The sequence below is a fragment of the Gopherus evgoodei genome, chromosome 2, assembly GCF_007399415.2.
Source record: "Gopherus evgoodei ecotype Sinaloan lineage chromosome 2, rGopEvg1_v1.p, whole genome shotgun sequence".
Lineage (NCBI taxonomy): Eukaryota > Metazoa > Chordata > Testudines > Testudinidae > Gopherus > Gopherus evgoodei.
Genome location: NC_044323.1, coordinates 18,058,333 through 18,081,808, shown reverse-complemented (window position 1 = coordinate 18,081,808; position 23,476 = coordinate 18,058,333). Strand labels below are relative to the sequence as shown.

The following is a 23,476-nucleotide window of genomic DNA, read 5'->3' as shown; positions in this document are numbered from 1 at the left end:
AGATTAGGCTTTCATCAAATAACACATTGCATTTCAGTAAAGTCTTCCATAAAAAGGTACTAAAGCATTTCATGAACAATCTGTGTGCCCAGTAAAGAACGGTTACTTACCATATTTGTTCTTTGAGATGTACTGTCCATGCAGATTCAAATATGGGTATGCACGTGAGATTGGATTATTGTACCAAGCAGTGTTCATTAGGGCCGTGCCTGTATCCTAGATGTCTTTGAGCCTAAACCCCAGTCAAGGGCATAAGAGGCAGAATGGGTGCAAATACCCCACAGTTCCTTCTCCAATTCAGAGGAGTAAGACTTTGGGGCAGTGGGGAAATCATGGAATTCATGTGGATAACACATTTCGAAAAAAACACTTTAACCAAAAGATAACTATTCTTTCTTCTTTGCGTGATCGTCCACATGGATTCCACTCCTGATGACTAACAAGTAGTTGTCTGTTTGGAGGTGGGTATTAGGAATTCTGTTTAACCAATGACTACAGAACAGCCCAACCAAAACTGGGAGATAAATAAATTAGTTTAATATGGAACTCAGAAACAAACTTTTGGCAGGAAGTTGGGATGATACCTAACCCTAAGCCTAGCCTTATAAAACTATCAGGGGACATGCATCTCCCTACCCTTCAAGCTGATGTAATGGCTACTGAAAAGGCAGCCTTCATTGATAATGGGATAGGGAACTGCTTGCTAAAGGGGAATCCATCACCTCGCTAATACTATATTGAAGTCTGAAGAGTGGGTGGGGGGGCTTCCAAACCAGGTGGGGAGGGAGATGAATAAAAACTCTCTCTTCCACTTTGATATATGTCAGTCTAGCTGAGACCTTCTTGCTTTGGAGCAGAATTTTTTCTGAACTTCAGCTGAACTGCTTCATTCAGTGGGTCGGCCAGCCACCCAGCATCACAGCTGTCATACATAACAATATGTATGTAAAGTCTGGGCGTTGGATCCAACTATTGATTGTTCTGTGAGACTGCTGGGAAGAGCAGCCAACACAATAGGGAAGTATAACAAAAAATCCACCAGATATGAACATCAGACCTGCCTGGCCCATTGGAGCTATCCTGATTATCAGTCCAGCATCGTGCTTCAGACTACACTGGACCCTTCGTATCCTGGGGACTGACGGGAGGACATACATCTGTCACAGAGTAACAGGATATGAAAGGCACTAATGTGTTTGGTCTAGAGCACCCTCTGGTGCAGAACACTTGGAATTTCTTGTTCTGGTCTGTGGCAAATAGGTGTATTAATGGGCAGCCTCACTTGCAAAAGATGCTCTGCAACATTGGGTTCTTGATCATCCTCTCATGGATGTCTGAGAACTGTCTGCTGAGGTGATGTTAGTAAGTTCTGAACTCCTGGAAAATGCAAGGTCAGTGTGATCTGGAGACAAATACAGAGCAGAACAGGCTCCTGACAAAGTGGAGATGACCTGGCTTCTCCTTATTGGCTGACAAACCATGTAGCTGTGGTGTTGTCTCTCAGCACCTGGAATGAGGATTGCTGGAGCAGAGGCAAGAATGTTATTCATTCCAGATGGATGGCTCTGAGTTCCAGGATGCTTAAGTGCAGGTGAACTTCTTGAGAGGCTCAAAGGCTCTGCGTTTGTAGGTGATCTAGATGAGTATCCCCACCCCTTAGCAGAAGTATCTTTGTAGGCAAAGATACAGAGAAGGGTACTCCATTGCATAGGGATGTGGGTCTTTCCACCAGTTTAATGAGGAGGGGAGTTCTTGTGGGACTGTGACCAACATGCTCATGCAGTGTCTTCCAACTAGATACACTGATTTCAACCACCCTTGCATGGAGCACAGGCAAAGTTTGGTGAACTGCATCACCCAAATGCATGAGGCCCTATATCCTAGAAATTTAATGCATGCTCACAGTGACATCTTTGAGGGAGCTTGAAGTTGGTTGATGAAGTCTATTCTAATTTGACATTCTTCTTGTGGGAGACAAGCTCTCAGTGACCTGGAATCTAACATGGCTTCTATGAAAGCTATGCTTTGAGTGAGAGTAAGTGTGGATATTTGTCTATTGACTCAGTCCTACTGCAGCAAAGAGATTTAAGATTACTTGAACTGAGTTGATGACCTGATATAATGATCTTCTTCAGATCCACACATTAATAGGATATGCATAAACCTGTATCCCATGCCTCCTTAAGAGAGCTGGTAGAGTCAAGTATTTGGTGAACATCCTTGGTACTGTGGCAAGTTCAATGGGCAGGATCCTGTACTGCTAGTGAGATGTTCCAGCTCACAGGAAACGCATCATGTTCTTAGTAGAATATATGCTCTTGACATATCGAAGGTTAAGAATAGTTCCTCAAGCCCCCTTCTTTGGAATGAGAAAATAACAGGAACGAAGCCCCCTGCCTCTGAATTCTAAGGGTACCTTTTCTGCTCCTCAAACATGCAGGACAAGGTCCATCTCTTTCTTCAACAGTATCTCATGAGAGGTGTGGAGGGGAAGATGGGAGCGAAGGTGAGAAGGAACTAGAATTGTATGAAATACCCAATGCTGACAATCTCTCAGCTGTGATGATCCTAGTCCAACCTTCTTGAAAAAAAGGCAATTGCCAGAAGGAGGCTGAGGGCAGAGATTCTCCAAAGGCTCTGCCAGACTTTCAACTGCGGCATGAAGCTTCCTGTCAAGAGGAAGATGTTAAGTGCACTGTAGCTGAAGAGGTGGTGGGATGTCTACATTGGGCCTCTGCTTCTCTCCTGGTGGCTCCAATGCCTCCATGGGCGATAATCGTATTTAGCAGGAGGACACTATCTGGATGAGATTTGAACTCTGGCTTGTCTTCTCTTCGGGGCTGGAGTGTACCAGCAAAGGAGTTGGCTGTCTTTGAATTTAAGAGATTGCAGTCCTCAAATGGAAGATCCTCTACCGCGGTTTGGACTGATCTGGGTATTCCTGAAGAAAAAAGGCTTCTTGCATCACCATGCAAATGTGATCATGCTGTATGTAGATATATCAGATACATTCAAAAGCAGCCAGCAAGATTTCCCTCTAGCACAATTGACATTAGTTCTTCCATGGTCCTGCATGAGTCTATCCATAAACTAAGACAATGTGTCCCAGTGTAGATTACCAATTAAAGATGCTTCCAGCAAAATGACTATGTACATCTGGAGACTGGCAGAGGAGCAGACTTTTCTGCTGAACAGATCAAGTCTCCTAGGTTATGTCTACACTGCAATTAAAAAACAGTGGCTGGTCCATGCCAGCTGACTTGGGTTCGCAGGGCTTGGGCTAAAGGGCTGTTTAACTGCAGTGTAGACATTAGGGCTCAGGCTGGCTCTCAAGCTCTAGGATCCTGCGAGATGGAAGGGTCCCACCCTGAGCAGGAAAAGTAAATGACACTCAATGTCTCAACAGCTCTATGCAGTACCATGATTTCAGTGACTGAAGGCTTAGTTAGCATTTTGAAATCATACGCTCCAACAGGGAAGACTCTGGTACTGGCTCACAGATATGTCACTTGGTGACGAATAGGCCATAGGCACCAAAAAGGCTAGCAATATGGGAGCTACATACCAAGATTACAAGAACTGGTGCTGAAGGCGGGCCGCAGATTTAGCTAGTACCACAGACACTTTTTTCATACCTGGCAATGAGGCTCCAGAGGCACCCATTTTAGGGCATTTGCTGCCCTTTGAATGCAGAGCTTGAGACAATGTAATATGTTGATTCTTGCATCTCTGTTCCATGGGTCCCACAGAGGGAGATTCGTGTCTTATCTCTGGATCACGGTTCCTTTCAATCCCTTCTTGAAGTCGACAACTGCAGTCTCTGAGACATCTTAGCCCTGGCACTTGGGAAGGAACAACAGTTTGTTGAGGCACTTGCTGAGCAGGAATGGAGAGGGGAGTGAGCGTTTGCTACATCCTCCTCTGAATAGGCTTTCATGGAACGCTCCAGGATAACTTTAGGTAGGCATCCCTTGCCTTCGGAGTCCACTTGGAAAGAAAGCGGCACGAGAATCAACAGTTAGGGATATACTCCTTGTCTAAATAAAGGCACTTAATGTCCATCACAAGAGGGGCATGTCAAACCAGAAATTCAATTTCTGCCATACCAAATCAAGTCACAGTACTGAGGAGGGCACTCAGAGCCCACTGTTTACAAAGAATTAGTAAAAATAATCTTTTTCATACCAATGAGCAAACTGAAAGCAATTAACTACTAGTCATTAACACTAACTGTAACAGCGTTGCAGAGAAGCAGGTGGACACTGCACATCAGCGATAAGAAGAAGCTGAGTGATGGTGGGGTCTGCTCTGCCTTTTATGACCTTGGGTGGGTTAAGGAGGGTATAGGAGCAGCCCCAATAGACACTGATAGCCAGAAAAATCCAATTTCATGTGAATGAACACCATGAGTGGAACTGTGTGTACAATCACTCAAAGTACTATTATTCCCTTTATACCAATGGAGTGTCAGGTACAGAGAGATTAAGTAATTTGTCGAAAGAAAAAAGGCATATGTCAGAGATGGGAATAGAACATAGATGACTTGACTTTCATGCCTATGTTTTAAATTCAAGTTTACCCCAAATCAAAATGCTGACGGTCTGACGCTTGAGGAGCTATACCCCAAAGATCTCAAATGAACTTCTGGTTTCTGATGACAGCCTTGATGATAGGCTCTTAGCCTCTGAAGAGGTGGGTGCATCCCTCAGGATGCAGGTCCTAAAACATCTTACTTATACCAAAACACAGAGAATGAAAAAGAACAAGATCTGTTGCTTCTGAAGAAGTGCATTGTCCTCCTCCAGTCCTCTCTCTCTAACAGGAAATTAACAGGATGAACCGGGGAAAAAATTATGACAAAAGTCCTCTAATCAAACAACCTTCAAACAAAATAGGAGGAAAACACTCCTAACTCTGGAAACCAAAGCCTATACAAATTGAAAAGAGACCAAAAATGACCACATAGAACAGAAAGTTATGAGCCCGTTTTCCCACCTTGAGGGAAAGATTTATCGAGAGAAGTTAATGCTTTATTTTAAAAGAGGCAACGAAAACTTTTCTTTGTGCACTTCACAAATTAATGAGGCTCCTTTATTTCATATATTGCCAGCCTTGCAAAATTGATGTGAAAAGTTACCAGCCCATTCACAAAATTCATTTCTCTTCCCTTTATAGCGATGACTGATTTTGACATACAGCAAGAAGATACTTATACATACAGAGAACACGGAAAGGTGGAAGTAGCCATATCAACTGTAAGAGGCCAATCAACTGAGATGAGCTACTTCCATCTTTTCATGTTCTCTGTATGTATAAATATCTTCTTGCTGTATGTTCCAGTCTATGCAGCCGATGGAAGGGGGCTATAGCCCACGAAAGCTTATGCTCAAATAAATTTGTTCGTCTAAGGTACCACAAGTACTCCTGTTCTTTTTTGAGAGAGAGAGAGAGAGAGAGAGAGAGAGAGAGAGAATACATATGTTAATTGCTGTATCTTCAATAAACATGGCGTATTGCCTTTTCTCCTGAAAAAGATCCCGTGTGCTTCTTCTAAGCATAACACAGTAACAGTTTTTCTATACATAGACATATCAATCGGTTTTTTATAAATAATATTTTGCAGCCTTGCAGGGCTACAAAGAGGAGCATTATGCTATGGGAAGAGTAGATTCCCAGTCTCTCAGTGGGACCCTGCACTTGCTTATAGTCCTGCAGGGCTGCAAACTTTTAAAATGACACAATTTTAAAATACAGCCAAAATCTATACAAGGTCATATTTGGATGTTTGTAAGGCTCCTTCTGAGCCCTAGTAGGATCTCTAGTAAAGAAGGACACTAGCTTTAGAGAAAGAGGGACGCAAGAAATAGTCCTAATAATTTAGTTTTTCAGTTCTAACACACTTGAAAAATGACCTCTGTAACTAATTTGTGGCTTTGCCACTTATGAGCAATGCAACAATATGACAAGAGAAGAGGACATTTCCTCACTCTTCATTAACACCTGTGGAAGTAGTGAAAGAACTGACAGGGATTTGTAGGGGATCTTAATGCATGACAGTTTTTGTTAGTAGAGATTCCAGTGCCATAAAGGTAAAGAAGCAGACAGAGTGAAATTATTGAAAGAAAAGGAGGAAAGAAAAATATAGAAAAATGACTGCACCAGAGAGAGTTCTGCACAGGTCTGCCCTAAAGAGAATTGTCAGAACACAACTTAAAAAAAAAAAAAAAAAAAGTAGTATCCCACTACATGTGAACAGAAGTTACGTACTGATTTAATGCACAGGATGTACAAATCTGTGGTGAAATTGAAAGGACACATTTGTTACTATGGTATAGTATGTGGATTGTTGCTGCTTTCCTTTGAAAGCAGCAGCCCCGTTTTCCATTAACATCTCAGTTAATTGTTGAGCATCTTCCCGCACTTACTGTGGTGGGTTCCACTGGGAATTACAAGGAGACACTTCCTCTGTTCCAGGATAAAAAAAAAGCCTTCTGCAAGTTACATGAACAGGAAGTTTCACAAATTGTTTCCAAATAAAGTTTTGAAGCACCCACAAAAAGATGAGGGATACAGAAGTTCTGTAAGACTAAAGCTTCAGATAGGTAAGGCCAGTTAATCTTAGAACATACAAAGTTTACAGGGATTTATTTACATTTAAATTAAATCTGAGGGGACAAGAAGGCTGCTCTGTCTTGTCTTATAGGGAACACCCAGTCAAAGACAGTAACAAAAGACTTAATGACTAACGTATACATTTTGGAGTTAATTCATATTTAACTGGAGAGAGAAAGCCTGTAACTGTAGGTCACAAGCTTATAATCTTTATCACCTTTCTTACTGGCCTGAAAGATGCAGAATTTCCCCCCAAGATCTGTGTTATTTTCTGTTACTTTTAGATTCTTCTACGAGGAACTGATATGAAAGGGAAAAAAATCTTTTGTATTTGCTGAAACTAAAGAGCAAAGTTAAATAAGTGACCTCTTGAAAAGCTGAACCAAGGGGTTTTTAAGCCTGATGATGAATGAGTGCACAGGAAGTTAAATATTGATAACTGCATGTTTCTTTCATGTTACATTTGTGGAAATGAGAGATGGTCATAACTAATTCAAGAAAAAGAAGAGGAACTAATCGCCAGCAACTTAAAAGAAGTAGTTCTTAAAAGAAACCTGGTGTTTGAGACAGAGCAGTTCATAGCTAACTTAACACGAAGGATCTGTGGTTCTGCTTGGAATGACGTGACATTTGAAAATTGTAACAGTCATTTAACCATCATGTAGATACAGTGTCTCAAAGCGTTCAACATTAAGAGCCCAATCCTGCAAACTGCTCCACACAAGAGGACTTCCTGTGACCATGGGGAGCCCCACCGGCTTCAATGGAGTTCCATACAGGGGTAAGGATCCACACACGGCTGCATTCAGAATTAAGACCTGAGTGAGGTTCAGAGTACAGCCATACCTCACTCATGGGGCGGGGGGGTGGGGTGGGGGGGGGGGTGCGGTCCTGGTAAATTAATAGCAACTTTTTTCAAATGGAAAATAATAAAAACAAAATATTTTATATCTCCTCCAGATGAGATGTAGGACAAATATCCGCTCCATCAGCAGAAGAGGTGCCTGAGGGGATGGCTCAGCTGCAGCTTATCATGAGGACTCCAGGACTTGGAGGAGACTGGCTGGAAGTACGTTTGGAAGTCATTTGGGTCTCATTTGAGAGAGCAGAAAATGAGAAAGAAGAGGAAGGGAGGGATCTGGTGGCTGTCTTATTCACAAGACTGGAGAGGAAGTGATAAGCAGTAGGGAACCAGGTTGGAAGAGGAAGTATTAGATAGGGATAGGTATTGCTGAGAGAGTAGTATCAGGTGGTATTAACATGTGGAACTCATTGCTATGGGATAGTGTAATAGCCAAAAATGTAACTGGGTTAAAAAAAGAACTAGACAAGTTCAAGGACGACAAGTCCCTCAATGACTATTAGCTAAGATGGCCAGTGATAACCCCATGCTCTGCGTGACCCTAAACCTCTAAATGCCAGAAGCCAGGAGGGGAAGACAGGACTGGAGCTATCCAAAACTGCCCTGAAGCTCTGGTACTGGCCACTGTCAGAGACAGGATACTGGGCTAGACAGACTACTGGTCTGACCCAGTGTAGCAGTTCTATGGCACTATGAGAAAACCAAACTGAGCAGCAGGGAGCTGGTTGGACCCAAAAGCCTCTTAGTCTGATATGGGAAGTTGCAGGACCCGAGGTAAGGGAAGAGAAGCACTGCTGTTGCTAGCCCTACTCCAGCCTCATTTAGCTTCATGTCACTCTCTGTGGTTCTCTCAGACACTTTCAACTCCACCACCAGATTTCGGGTCAGCAATGTCCTGCCCATACCATCTCTGAAGTGACTTTAAGTCTAATTCATTCCTGCTCAATGTCCTCCCCCTTCTCTTCCTTTACTCATTCAGTAGCTGCTCCTACTTTAACCACATCATATACCAAAGCAGGGTGCCCCAAATCAAGTAGGTTACCTGTCCCCAACTTTGGCAGGAGTAGCTCCCTTACCTCCCAAAATTGACTCACCCAGCCCTTTCAACCTTCAAGACCTGGACCCCTCTCCTGGGAGGAGCTTGCAGCTAATCCCCTTCTCCCCTTCTGACAACACTATGAGGAGAGCCACACTAACTGGAAGTGGGACACCTAGTGGTAATGAAGTGTAGCACAGGGGTGCATATGGTGAGTTTATACTCCACAAATCAGACTAGCAAATGTATAAACTTATTCTTTAAAAAAAGGTAAATAGATTAGCCAATGTTTTAACTTTTAGCCATGACTCCCTACTTAGCAGCACCATATTGGTATGTTTTGCAGGTATTTCTCATCTTTACCTTACAGCAATTGGTGACATTAAGAAACAGAAATGCATGTACTACAAAAAGCCATTTAACATTAATGGAAAATCTCCCTTACCTCTGGTTCAGATTTTACTTCTACTTTAGTTTGGACCACTGGCACAACTGCTCTAGCTTTCATTTCAGTCCTCCCATGTGGGCTCCCAACACCTACTACAGATCTTGTAGCAGGTGTTGTGCTGGTAATGGGTTTCACCTGCGCAGCAGGTGCAGCGGTTCGCCGGTTGTTACTAATCTCAATAGCATGCGAAGGTGCTATTGGTAATTCACGCAAGTTGCTATTTCTTGAAGCAGTTGACTGCAGCTGCTGATTCGGACGCTTGACCATGTTCTGCGTTGGTGTACTCTGATATAGGCAAAAGACAACATACAAATAATATGGAAGCCTTGGTAGCTATTTCAGAATTAGTCCCAAAAATTGGCACTAATTCTTCAGAGAACAATTGCATTTTCAATATAGCTTTTTAGTAAAATACGCACTAACTTTTGTGGGGTAAGTGTTTAAAAGTGCCCTCCTTCTGAAATTTTCTCAGTTCTACCACATATCTTTAGGTTTCTTTAAATAGCAAAACTTAAGTCTTCTCTCACATATACACCATTTCTAACATAAACCCCAAGAATGACTGTCTGATCAGAATAACTGCTCTGAGCTATGTCCAGATTGGCCAAGGTAAATTGCCTTGTCTCCCACACCAACCAAGTGAATGGGCAAGGGGAAGAGGGACAGAAGGAAATGGGGCAAAACTTCTCTGCATTGGAGCAGTGAGAGTAACAAGGGATCCCTCATGGCACTGCTTCATGGTGCACCAGGAAGCCCAGTCAGCAGTGCTATGGAGAGGTCTTCCAACACAGATTCCTCATTGCTGAAGCACTAGGCTTCCCAACCCCAACCACAGCTTTACATTTGACTATACAACCCTCCTCCTATTCCACCCTTCCAAACATTCTTGATCTCTAGCTTCTTAGCATGAGAGGGCACTGTGTCTGTCTCTTTCTTTCACACAGTGAGTGAAGAGTAGGGGAAGAGGGAAAGACAGTAAGTCAAGGGGGAGACAGAGGTGATGGGGAAATGGTTAAAAATATAGGATATTAAATAAATGAGGAAGGAAAGAGGAGAGAATGAGTGAATGAAGGGGACAGAGTAAGAGGAGAAGGAATAGGAGTGGGAGAGCCTATGCTCAAAGGTTTTAAACTTGAGCTCAGATACACAATCTTTATACACACAGACACAAAATGAGGGAACACTGATGTATGCCAGTATTTACTGGTACTTACATGTCTTGGATTCATCGGACCCTGCCGCTGTTGACACTGCATTCTATTGTTATTTGACTGTTGCTGTGAAGGCTGCAAATGAGGTCTGAACTGTGGCTGGGTAATGGGAATCAAAGGCTGTGGTGGACCAGCAAGATGCTGCTGCTGCTGCTGCTGCTGCTGATGTTGATGCTGAAGCTGATGATGCTGTTGGTGGTGCTGCTGGTGGTGCTGCTGCTGGTGGTGCTGTTGCTGGTGGTGAGGCTGAGGCGGTAGAGGAGGGTGCAAGGGACCCTTTACATTTTAAAAAGAAAAAAAAGACATTCTATGCATTTTTTTCAGTCCTAAGGAAAATAAGCTCCTTAAGCAATCAGATTTGTTCTTGTATGGCAACAGTATTTTGGCTGTAAGTAAGGAGCTTTAGAAATATAGGCTTTCCTGGGGCAACAGTATTTGCGGTAAACAAGGACTGTTGATTGCTGTGCAGGTTAATGACATCACTTGGTCACTAAACATTTGTACTTAGATTTCAGCTCAACTTCTTAACGTGAAAAAAATCTCAAATAATGTTATTAATGAGACTACAATAAATAAGTCGAACTGTCCTACTTGCTTCTAAGAATTACTAGAATATAATATTTACTCTTAAGAAGAAATCCACAGTGTATGCATCATGAATCTATAACAACCTCCTCCCCTCTGCCCCAAAATTCAAGGGCCTTTGCATAATATTTTTTGTGGTCATACAAACCATTTGTCTACTTTAACAAACAGTTTAAAAGAAAAACTAATTTTTAAGAAGCTAAACTGATTTCTCTCTCACTGCTAGTCCCCTAAAACACACAGCTCATTTTTATCAGCAGAGGGCACCCAAGACCCGTGACAAGAGGTGAAATAACCCAGCAATGTCTATTTTGTATACATATACTTCTCTCTGTAAACAGACATTTTTGAACAATACAATACTTTCATATTTCTGTTGGAGTAAATTAATTTAAGGAACCATTGGTGAACAAAAGATGTTATTAAGAACTTTTCTAATCTCATTAGGTGTAAGCAGTTGAGCATAAATCACAGCAATTTTAATAATTTCACTTTTGAAATATCCGTTGGTGTACGTTTCATAACTGAATTGTTGATATGGTGATGAAAATCAGCTTTTCTGTCTAACACCAACACAATAATAGGAACTACACTTAAATCTACTTCACATTTGTAATATCAAACAAGACTTAGCCATTTTGGTTAGACTGCTGCTATGAGCTGAACGTAAAGATCGCAATATAGCTTTCTAAATGCAAAAGTTCTAAATAGTTCTTATATGTCCCCTTTTACCATTGATTAATACCTGCATATTGGGCTGTGTATGTGTTGCTAGAAATGGCTGTCCTGGGTTTTGTAAGAATTGCTGTCTGGGTTGCATGAAAGGCCGTGGATTTGCTGAACCTGGTTGGCTGAAGTGAAGAATTCCACCAGGATTCTGAGGCTGGATGTTTGGCCTTACTGGTCTGTCTCTGGGAAATACTGGTTGCTGCCCTTGCTGATTATATCCTGGTCCAGGTTGATTGAAAGGCAGAGGATTTTGGGTAGGGACAGGATGGGTACTGTTAAGGAGTGGGGGAGGGGGTGGAGGTGGGGGACTCCGTTGCTCGAACAAATGATGACTTGGGAATCTTGGATCTGTTGAAATCAAAACATTTAATTAAGTGACAACCTCCTCATGAATACAAATGTGTTTTAAATACAGTCCTGGCATATTTTCAGCTTCAGGGGAGTAACTTGATAATTTGATTGAGGAATAACTATAAAATAGTTTAGCTGGAAGAGCAGCTCTGCAAGATTATATGAGAGATACTCCTCTTGCTTGTGCCAAGAACCACCTTCACATGGAAGATGCAGACCCTTGGGAGAAAGAGGGCAATTTGATAATAAAAATAACTATTAATGCCAGCTAGTTATTTCTATTGCAAAAGCAGCTAACTCCTCCAAGCAGGAATTAGGACTAGAGAAATGCAAGCATTGACAAGCTGAACAAAACAAACACCCTTTCAATTCACGCAAAGAACTAGTCAAGCCACTTTATGCAATGTTTATATTTTACTTAACACCATGTTTGCTGTGGTGTAACTTTAACATTCACTGGAAGACTGAACAGAATTCATAGAAAGTTAAATTTGTAGGGCACCAAATATTCCAGATAGATATAATTGTTAATGGGGGAACGACCACAGATGAAAGGAGGAATGGTGTTGATATTTAATATCTGAACTGTTACAAACTGAAACCAATGTTATTTGGTTGGTTTTTGAGAGACGACAAAATACGGGATCACACTAAATCATAATGGTCCCTTCTGATCTTCAGATCTCAAGTGTGTGGATAGATTAATTCATAGAAGGGGTTAGTATGTGAAAAGGAAGAATATTCAAATAGTATATTTGCAGTGAAAAAGGTCACCCTGTATACCAATCTCAAATAAAAATTATATACCTCCCAGGAAGAAAGGGTCTCTTTCCTGGGGAGGAGGAGGAGGAGGTGGTGGTGGAGGCATAGGTGGTGGAGGTGGGCCTCTCCACTGGTCCTGTAGAGGGATTCTTGGGGCTTGGGTGAAGTTGGTAGGAACAGGTCCAGGAGGATGATGCTGAAAATCTGGAGGGACCTGTTTAATAAAACAAAAATCAGCAAAACTAAGTCCATCTTTGAGAAATTCATCCATAATCTATTAAAAATACTCTTAAAAAAATCAGTTGACCTATCAATTATCTCCTGTAGTATGTACAAGGTTGGCAGCCATACAGAGTCATTCTTGCACAATGAATCAGACACTGAAGCTGAGAACAGGATCTTGAAATGATTTTACAGCATTTTAATAGTCATTGTAGCACCACAGGAATGCCATTTCTTTTCAAGCTTATTGAAATCCATGCAATTATTGACCTTCTTTCCCATTAATCCAAAAGTCTGAAATGTCTACTTTAGAAAATGTTCCTGACATTTATCTTCTTAAACCATGCTATTCTTTGCCATCTATTTAGTGCAACCTAAGCTACAGAAATGAAACAGCTTTACTTCAAAAGGAAAAAAAAAAATAAATTTGTGACATCCAGAAAATTAGAGCCATCATCTTTCAATAAATAACAGGAACTAATATTTCTACCAATTCACATAAAACTTAAATAGTTAAGCATCTGAACCATTTCAAAAGGCATAAGAAAAATTTACACAGAATCTGTCTTTTCTTGATTTTTTAAAGAAGTTTTAAGTAAGTCTTTAAACACTGGCTTAATGTACTGTTATTTCACAATCAAGAGCACGCAAATAATTCAGATTTAATTCAGTAATTCATACTCCCACTATCATTATTTGCTTTTATATGGAAATGTTTGACAATTTTAAAAATTGATACCATCCACTGAAAATGTGAGGCAGTCCCCCATCTATCAATACATTCACAAGGAAACAGATACCATATTCATGACAAACATGCATGAAAAAAACATATTCATGATAAGCACGCATGAAAAAGTCAGAAAGGTAATCAATGTCATCTCAGCATATCCTTGTTTTCAAACTAATATGCATTTAGAAATTTGCGATATGTATTACATGTGCACTTGGTATTCATCAACAATTAGAACCACATTAAGCAAAAACAAGCCCTTCAAAATAAACAGATTCAAGAAGAGACGCTCCCTTTTAGAGTTAAGTAAGAGAATGTTAAGTCTGAAAGAACACAACATAGATCTTAAAATGGGACTAGGAAGTTTACCAAACCCCAAATCTAGCATACTTCCAGAGGAAACATGTCCTACGGCCTCCACCTTACCACTCATCCTAGTGTGTGCGTATGCACATGGGAAAAGGTAGGTGTCACAGAGCTAACCATAATTCAAGAAGATCATTTAAGCAAGTTGGGCAATTTTTACTATGGTGGTCATCAATTTTAAGAACAATTGAGTCTCCATGCCCATAAAACTTCTGGCCTCTCTGCTGAGAGCGCTAAAATTGAGGTTTTTGAGCAATTAACAACTTTCCACTAAGAGCAGAGCTGCAATCACTCATTTTACATCACTAAACAGCTGTCAGACATAACTAGTTTTGGTCACTCCTACCCTGCACTAGACTGGATTTAGCAATCCTACAGATTAAAGGTTCTATATCCCATTATCAGTCTCCCGAACCATCCAGTCTCCAGTGGCTACTTCATTTAGAGGAGAGGTATTATTTTAAACTCATGCATGAAAGTCTTCACGACATGTAAAATTTATAAGAAGAGCTGGTAGTGGCTTCTCTATTTAGATTGCCTAACATCTTCCATTATTAAATATTCTTGGGACTTTTTCTTGAAACATCTTAATATCTCCATTGTAAGCAGCCAACCTTTGAAATTCAGTAAGGAAAAAGCCTAGGGCTAGAGAAGTGACTTTTCTTGTCCCAGGAAATTCCATTCAGGTGTAGTTGAATGTTACTATTAAATATTACCCCCCTCACTTGTTGTGTAGGAAACTTCTGGCAGCCTGCCAATATGACAACAGAACATTCTGACGAGCGAGGCCTGTGCTACCACCTAAGCACCATCACCATACACTGTACTGGGAACACCCAGGAGCTGCCAGAGCACCTGTAGTAAGTAGAGTGGGGGAGGAGGAGAGCAAGGCTACCCCATCTGACCAAACTCCTTTTCCAGACCTGGCACATGGTACCAGCATCTCATCTCCTCCTCCTCTGGGGGCTACACATGGGACAGGAGCCCCACACTTCCTGGAAAGGAGACGAGAAAAAAGATCCAGGCAGGGCTCCCCCGACCATCTACTTTACCCAGCACATGGTGTCAGCAGCCCACCTCACCTCCATAAAAACACACTTCTGCTACTGCCAGCCAATGTAATTAAGGCCTGTCACTCAAGCGGTAGCAGTGTGTATTGCAGAGCCAAAGATTCAGGGTTTGAACCCTGCTGATAATGTATGATGGGAAGATTATTACAGCTGCACACAAGAGAAATTGTTTTACCTTTTTAAAAACCTAGCAAACTGCATATAAAAACAACTGGTAAAAGAAAGTTATTTAGGTTGCAAAGTCAAGTACTTCAAAAAGTAGAAAATTCCAGATTTACAGTTGTCAATGCAACCTTAATTCTACTCACATGTATGCATGAACTATGCTTATCTTTAATAACATAATATACTATTTATTCCACAGGAACCCAAGCCTCATTCAATGCAGAGGATTCACTATTTTGTCTTCTCATTGTTCAATGTGTAGCCCAAGTCTGAATTTATTGCACACTCTTCAAGCCCTGTTCTAAAGGCAGAATTATTAATTTCCTTGTGGAGTTTTCTAGAGCATCAGGGCTTCACAAACAATACATTTTTGCAATTCCCCTATAAGGTGAGGGGGCATTATGATCCCCATTTTACAGATGGAGAACTGAGGCACAAAAAGACTAAGATGAAAAGTATCCACCTAACTTTGGGTGCCCAATTCTAAAAACCAAGGCCCTATTTTTTCAGAGCATTCAGCATCTCATAGCACTTAATATGTTCAAACTACTGTTCCCATAGACTTCAGCTGCAACTGAGAGCACTCAGGATTTCTGCAATTCAGTCCCCAGGTCTGAACTCAGGTACCAGAAAATGAACAACACAATTAGTGCCCCCTCCCCGCTGCTGCCACCAAAAGTTTAACAGATCTGTCCAGCATCACACAGGAGCTCCGTGGTAGAAGCAGGGATAGCATCCAACTCCCCAACACATCAGTCAACTGCCTTAGTTATGACACGGTCCTTTTCCTTACTGCAATGCCCTGTCTCATTCACCACACACCTTTTCACTTCTACAATAAATGAGGCAGGCATAGAATCATAGGACTGGAAGGGACCTTAAGAGGTCAATTAGTCCAGTCCCCTGCACTCGTGGCAGGACTATGTATTATCTAGATCATCCCTGACAGGTGTTCACCTAACGTGCTCTTAAAAATCTCCAACAACAGATTTCACAATCTCCCGAGGCAATTTATTCCAATGCTTAGCCACTCTGACAGAAAGGTTGGACATCTGGAAAAACTAAATCTCCCTTGCTGCAATTTAAGCCCATTACTTTTTGTCCTATTCTCAGAGGTTAAAGAGAACAATTTTTCTCCCTCCTCCTGGTAACAACCTTTTATGTACTTGAAAATTCTTATGTTCCCTCTGTCTTCTCTTTTCCAGACTAAACAAATCCAGTTTTTTAAATCTTCCCCCACAGGTCATCTTTTCTGGACCTTTAATCATTTTTGTTACTCTTCTCTGGACTTTCTCCAATTTATCCACATCTCTCCTGAAATGTAATACCCAGAAATGGACACAATACTCCAGTTGCGGCCTAATCAGCGCATAGTATGAGTGAAAGAATTACTTCTCTTGTCTTGCTTATAACACTCCTGCTAATACATATGAGAATGTTTGCTTGTTTTGCAACTGTTACACTGTTGACTCATATTTAGCTTGTGATCCACTATGACCCCCAGATCCCTTTCTGCAGTACTCCTTCCTAGACAGTCTTTCCCATTTTGTATGTTTGCAATTGATTGTTCCTTCCTAAGTGGAGTACTTTGCATTTGTCCTTATTGAATTTCATCCTATGTACTTCAGACCATTTCTCCAGTCTGTCCAGATCATTTTGAATTTTAATCCTATCCTCCAAAGAACTTGCAACCCCTCCCTGTTTTACAGCATCCGCAAACTTCATAAGTATACTCTCTATAACATTATCTAAATCATTGCTGTAGAATATACATCAGTAAAGTAACACTTGATACTGTCTATTCAGCTATTAAGCTGTATTATTTAAGCATTAGTCCTTGCTAATCCACCCCAGCTGACAGCTGGAAATATTTAACAGCAGTCTAGTCCAGTCCAGTCAAGATAAGGCAACAAGGAGGCAATGGATGTGGTTTAATTAGGCTACAACATCATTCACTTAAAATATTTGGAAGTACCTACCAATACATTGCACAGTGAAGGGGTTATCATCATTTCTTTATAATCCCCAACATGGCCCCTGCCATCCCATTGCCAAGAACTGTCACCCTACCCTCCTAAAAAGGCTAAGGGGGCTATAAAACAAAGCAGTTTGGCTTCCCACTGTATCACATGTAGGAGCCCCAAACCCTCCTTCCTCAGCTCCCATTAGGGATGCTTTCCCCTTCAAATCCTTTTCCAAACCATTTGATCTAATAACCATATCCCTTCCATACTGAGTACCTGCCCTGGACATCTGCCACACGTTTTGCATACTAAGTTGCAACATTATAACTTTACTCCCCTACCCTACACCACCGGGTCCCAAACCCATTGTGGGAAAGATGAAAAAAGTCCACCCCTCGGCTAATCCAGTGGTAAGGGAAAAATTCCTTCCTAGTCCCCAAGGAAAAAGAGGCAACTAGCATAATGCTCACAGCTGATCATGAAGGATCTTTCAGGTATCATGGCTGGAAGGGTAGATGCTGCCAGCTCAGTCCAGGCAAAAGAAGGTTCCTCTGGGACTGCACAGGGTATCAACACCCCTCTTCTTCCTGAGCAGCTGGAAGGGCAATGCTCACTCCTCCCAGACATCTAGTCTAGCCGCTTCCCACTCCTACAGGGGGCAAACTTTCCCCTTCCTCCCCCTCTACCACCAGTTCTACAGGGAGCCCTTAAAGGGAAAGCCACCCCTTTTCATTTGGTCAGCTGGACAAAGATCCACTACATACGGTTGTGGTGAGTACATTTTGCCACTTACACATTTTAAAGGTTTTTACTGGTTATTTTGAGTAGCCAGTGAAAAACTACATTAACAACCACTGTTAGGCTGATAATATGAAGGACAAGTCATCCAAAGTCAATTATAAATAGATTTGTTTTCCATAAAAAAGAAATGTGAAGGATGAACATTTTTCAAGGATAGTAACATTTGTTCCTGTAAGGACAAACTATGGGCATGATTCTGTTCTGCCAAATGTCAACAGAAACAGGATTGGGCCCCTATGATTTTTAAGCAGGGTTTGATTTGACTTTTACTAAAAACTGGAGGAAGAATTTACTACTGTGCCTACATTACATAGTAATTATGTGCAGGGCTGCCCAGAGGATTCAGGGGGCCTGGGGCAAAGCAGGGGAGCTGTGGCACTTGTATTCACCTGGTGGCGGTCCAGGTGTTGGGTGGCATTTCGGTGGTGAGGGGCCCTTCAGTCACTCTGCATCTTCAGCAGTGCTGAAGGACCCCCCGCTGCCGAAATCCTGGACCGCTGCTGGGCCAGGGCTAGCGGGCCCTGGGGAAAATTGCCCCACTTGTCCCCTCCCCTGCCTCTGGGCAGCCCTAATCATGTGTAACTGTATAGATTTGTACAGATTCAGCAGTTTCAATACAATTCTATTAATTTGTATTGTGAGCAGGATATGTGCTGTACAACTTTCCAAGCTTTTAATTTAAAAAATTTTAGTCAGTGCTCTCATTTATTTTCTGACTTCCATTAATTTAAATTCTCAGACGATGTGCATACATGTAGGTTGAATTTTTTTCTGTTTTTTGTTTGTTTTTGCACTGCGTTTGAGGTACTGATGAGTTGAGTCAAATCAGTTGAGATACGGATTTATTTGCCTGTGAGATCATTAAATTTCTCATTCATATAAAACACTGTAAACTCTGAAGCACCAAAATCACAATGGCACCTTTAAATGAAACTTCATTGCAGTTGCTTTAATGGAGAAATAAGGTACAGTAATATTAGATTTATTATTTTACTGATAGATGCACATTACATACATTTCTGAAAGATAAAGGTCAAACCTGCATTGAAATATATCTAGAAAAACTGCAGTTTTGTCTGTAAATTGAAGATTAGAATGCCAGCGCTGAATTATTACTTTAATGACTCATCACAATACTAACCTCTGAAGTCAGCAACTCTCTAATACCACCTACTGCTGTTGATATTTGGCAAACAAAAACAAAAGCAGAACATGCAGTTATTTAACTTTAAAAATTAACAGAGCAGGTGCAGCAGCCAGTTTTCATAATGGCATATTTTTGGTAAAATAAGCATACAGTAACAGATGCATAATAAATCTTGATATGCACAGTAGTTACTTCCATTTTTCATGGTTTTTTATCTGCCTAGTTTCAAATTACAGAAAATAGTGAGTATACATGTCAACTAAGATGTCTTTTTGCAAAAAACAAAATTTATTTTAACCCATTACTTTGCTTGAGTAATCAGTATGTTGATTCCGTAGAAGCACTTCAACTAATATTACAACCTTGAATAATTAAAAAAAAGGTAACTGGTTCTCAACTAAATGAAAGAGGCTCATACAAGCTAGTGTTGTCAGGCAAGGTAATAGAGGTCAAATTCCTTAATCTCAAGGCTGAGGTTTGTCCTTAAATTGGGGAAAGAAAAGGAGAAGTGCATCACTGTCACCCTCCAGTGACCCACCTGGGCTGGATTGCAGCAGCAGAAACAAATGGCTACACAAAACTTCCTGACTTCCATCCCAGGAAGAAGATAGCTGCAATGCAGAACCTACAGTTCAATGTGGGAAGAAAGATGGATAGATGGTACTTGGGGGAGTCCTTTCCATTGACAACAGGGAATACTAGTTTCCATCATTGATTTTGTAATGTAATAAGAATGCACAACATTGAATGTTTATGACACATGTCATGTCTTAATAGGCACAAGCAGTTTTGGCAATGATTTGCCATGGGATTGGTCATTTTTTACTACAACCACATTGTATCCATATGTACTATCTATTTCAATGAAACTGTACACAAGACAAATATTCCATTAGATGGAAGATGATAAACTAACCTAGAAAGTAAAGCTTCCTGAACTATTCCAAAATCCAGGACTAACACCAACTAGTCAGCAGCACCACTCACTCAAAGTGGGGAAAAAAGTAGCGGGGTGAAAAATCTCAGAGAGGCTTCTCTATTTCTGCCGTGGTTTGATTTAAATGCTACATCATTTTTAAGCTCTGCTGGCTTTAGAGTTTGATAGTACAAAAGCCAGAAAAACCATTTTCTAGTTATGGTACTTCTTGGACTCTGACAATAGGAAGGTAAGTAGAACTTCAATGAGAAGGGACTGGAGGCTCCAAACTTCTTACTACCCATAAGCAGACAAACCCTATCATTTGGGATTTGAAATCTGCAACTCTACTGGACAGAGCCACAGCAAATGCAGGCTCAACAGAAGAGAGAAGGACTGACTCAATTATGAATGTGCAATGGGACTGAATTCTTATTGCTCATTCTCCCTAACAGAAAAAATGTTGGTATTGGCTGTTTTTTTTCTAAAATGTTATGTAGCTAGATTTAGAAAACTGATTCGCTTGTTTTTTTTGGAGACTCCAAGGTCGGAACTGAAGAAAGGGTGAAATACGCTAGTGAAAAACTATTTACCATTCAGTTTGCGGCTATCACTGTTTATACTGGGCTAAACATTGCTCGGTTACCTGGGTGTGAACTTCACTGAAGTTCATGTGTTGTACTAACATAACTTAGGATAGAATTTCGCCCTTCGAAATAAGGTTGATTACATAATAATAAATTACCCCACTACATCATGGAAGGCAAAGGTCAAAGAAGGCAAACCACAGAGTACACAACTGATTATTAATTTATAAAGAACTGTAAATTACATAGTGCTTTGCAGAAATACAAAGAGGGTATATCTGCCTCAAAGCTCTTACAATGTAAATTTACACATTAATATTTTTAAAAGGATTAATTTCTTTTACTTACTAACAGAGAAGTTTATAATCTCAACAGAGTACTCCAAAATGAATGTTTTGCTGTATTTAAGCCTACTTACAAAGATACTACTGCAGTGAACGGAGCAATTCGTGTCCTATTGCTATCTTTATTGCTCAAAATATTCCATTGATAAATAAAGATGACAGACAAATGTGGTCAAAAGTGTAGCTTGTGTGACAAAGGATCGCTGTAGGCAAGCCCAGTACTACCACATAAGGTCTGCATTTAAGAGTGTATTTTTCCCTGAGGGTTGGTATGGATTAGGAAAAAATGCAACTTCTAGGCAAAGTTCCATCCCTTTGCATTAGCAGCCTTTACAGGTCACATAAGAGAGTGGTCTGAAGTCACCAACAGATAGTCTGGATATATATCCTCTATATGTAGTGTATGGATCCCTTATGACCAGTTCAATACTGTACCAGCAACATTTCTGCTAATGTGCTAGACAAGCACCCCAACTAACAGTAATGAGACTATATCAAGAGAACTGAGAGGGTAATTAATTTCCTTCTTTGAAGGCATGATGTTAGAGACCCATTCCCACTGCTCAGGTCTTATGAGCTTTCCAAAAGGAGTTGCAGGTCTGGAGGGGAACAGACAATGGCCGTCACATTTCCTTATTTGGGTATCCCCACTGTACAATCTCTCAGAAAATGGAAACATGACAACTTCCAGACTCCATGTTGGGAATGCAGACTGTTAATTTAAAAAAATCTTTACAAATTTTAAACTGAATTAACTTGTTCTGGAAATCTTTGAAAAACAATAAATGTTGAACTCTCGCATGCCATTTATCCCAGAACACTGGAAAGTGCAGTTCTACTCTGAAAAGTTAGGCAAGTGGCAGTAGATAGATACCTAAAAAATAACATGTAAAATTTGCCCTGCTTCCATGATGACAGGCAAATTCCTGAAATAAACTATGTTTAAAATGAACTTTGTATTTAACTGTTTATGGCTGAATTTTAGAAATCTCAGAAATATCGTGAGTTAAGTTTACCTGACACCCTCCTCCCCCACAAAAAGAAGGCCTCATCCACTCCTCCATCACTCTTCCCCTCATACTACAAATTATGGCTCCACAGACAAATATTTCTTTCTACAGTCATACATACTATGCTGGTTATGCAATTTCCCATTTTACTGACTTCCATTATTCAATATATCTAAGGCACAACTTGCATGCTATCAATCACTTTTGCAAAAATTGCAACGCTAAGTTGTGTCTCCAATTCATTAGAGTTGTGAATAGCTCATTGAACATGACTTTCACACACTCAGGCAATCCTCTTCCTGAAAGAATATGAGATAAGGTTACTTTAATCCTTTCAAAGAATCGCACTATTTTGCTTTCCTTTTTATCCCCTTAAATATCCTTCCTAGTTAAGAAATTAACATTCTCTCATACAATTCTTACACAAATTGTACTTTTACTTTTCTGCATCTCTTGTTAATTACATGATGTTATCTGGAATAATCTATTCAAGAAGCACCAATAACTTTGGTTACCATTAAAAGAGAAAACTTAGCATAAATTGCTTAGCACAAAGTTAATCTTATAAAGCAAGGAATAAAGAGGATCTAACAGCTATTATATGACTTATCTGCTTCCCAAAAAGGGTCACACTATACCTTTTTCAAGAGACTAATTAAATACCTTAACAATGTCATTGAAACTTCATGAATCTTTCAATAAATTATACCCTGGCTCTACAACATGTTTTCATTTATTAATCTCACTTAAAATGCAAAGAGCTACGAGAACCCCATTGACAGTTAAGCAGGGCCACTCAGTTAATTCTTATTATATGGTTTAATGCAAAGAATAATGACCGCTATAACCTATGACACAATTAAAACTATAGCCATCTGTCACAAGATGTTAATCCTCTTATTTCAGCAGTCATCAGACTTTTCAAAAAGCTTTCCTAAAATGCCTATCTTTTAGGAGAAAGCACATATTGTTGTGGATAACTAGACACATTTTATATACCCTGAGTGCATTATAAAAGATTTTAACACAGAATTTATACACACCACTGTATGCTTTTAAGAGGTACACTTCTAATCCATTTCACTTGGCTCTCATTTACTAGGCACAATGTTTTTAGGATGAGGAATGATTCACTGAAATTGAAAAATAATATACGCATTCTAATACTATTTTAAACACATAAATTTGGGACCTAATCTGCCCAATAGCTTCCATTTAATGCTTATTACAGTGATGCATTTGCATTGAGGAAAAAACAGCCCGCTGACTGGCATAATTATTTTCTCTAATTAAATTAATACTTAAACTATGCCTTTTATTTAAGCCTTTATATGCCTTTATCAAGAGCAGGACGATAATAATAGTTTATAGTAATAAACAGATTCACGTGATATTGAATGTGTACCTACTTTCAATAGAATCAGATTGTTCAGGAGTCAGTTAAAAATATCATAACACAATAGTTAGCTCTATTCAAACTGTTTCAGGAAATGGAAAACTGGTTCAAACAGAAGGGCTGTGGGAGCTGTAGGACTATAGGCAGATCCAGGACAGG

The 23,476-nt window shown here is 40.4% G+C and overlaps 1 protein-coding gene across 9 annotated transcripts in view; it reads right to left on the bottom strand.

Annotated features, from left to right (window-relative positions):
• RBM33 (RNA binding motif protein 33) overlaps window positions 1-23,476 on the bottom strand; it is a 165,861-nt gene that overhangs the window by 59,318 nt on the left and 83,067 nt on the right. For all 9 annotated transcript variants that reach the window (XR_003998741.1, XM_030550087.1, XM_030550091.1 and 6 more), the window contains 4 exons: window positions 12,642-12,810; window positions 11,500-11,831; window positions 10,173-10,445; window positions 8,956-9,243 (listed from right to left, as the gene is read on the bottom strand). Coding sequence is in view for 8 of the 9 variants with exons in the window: in XM_030550087.1 (XP_030405947.1) it covers window positions 8,956-9,243; window positions 10,173-10,445; window positions 11,500-11,831; window positions 12,642-12,810 (1,062 nt within the window). In the remaining variant the exon portion in view is untranslated. The remainder of the gene's footprint in view (window positions 1-8,955; window positions 9,244-10,172; window positions 10,446-11,499; window positions 11,832-12,641; window positions 12,811-23,476) is intronic.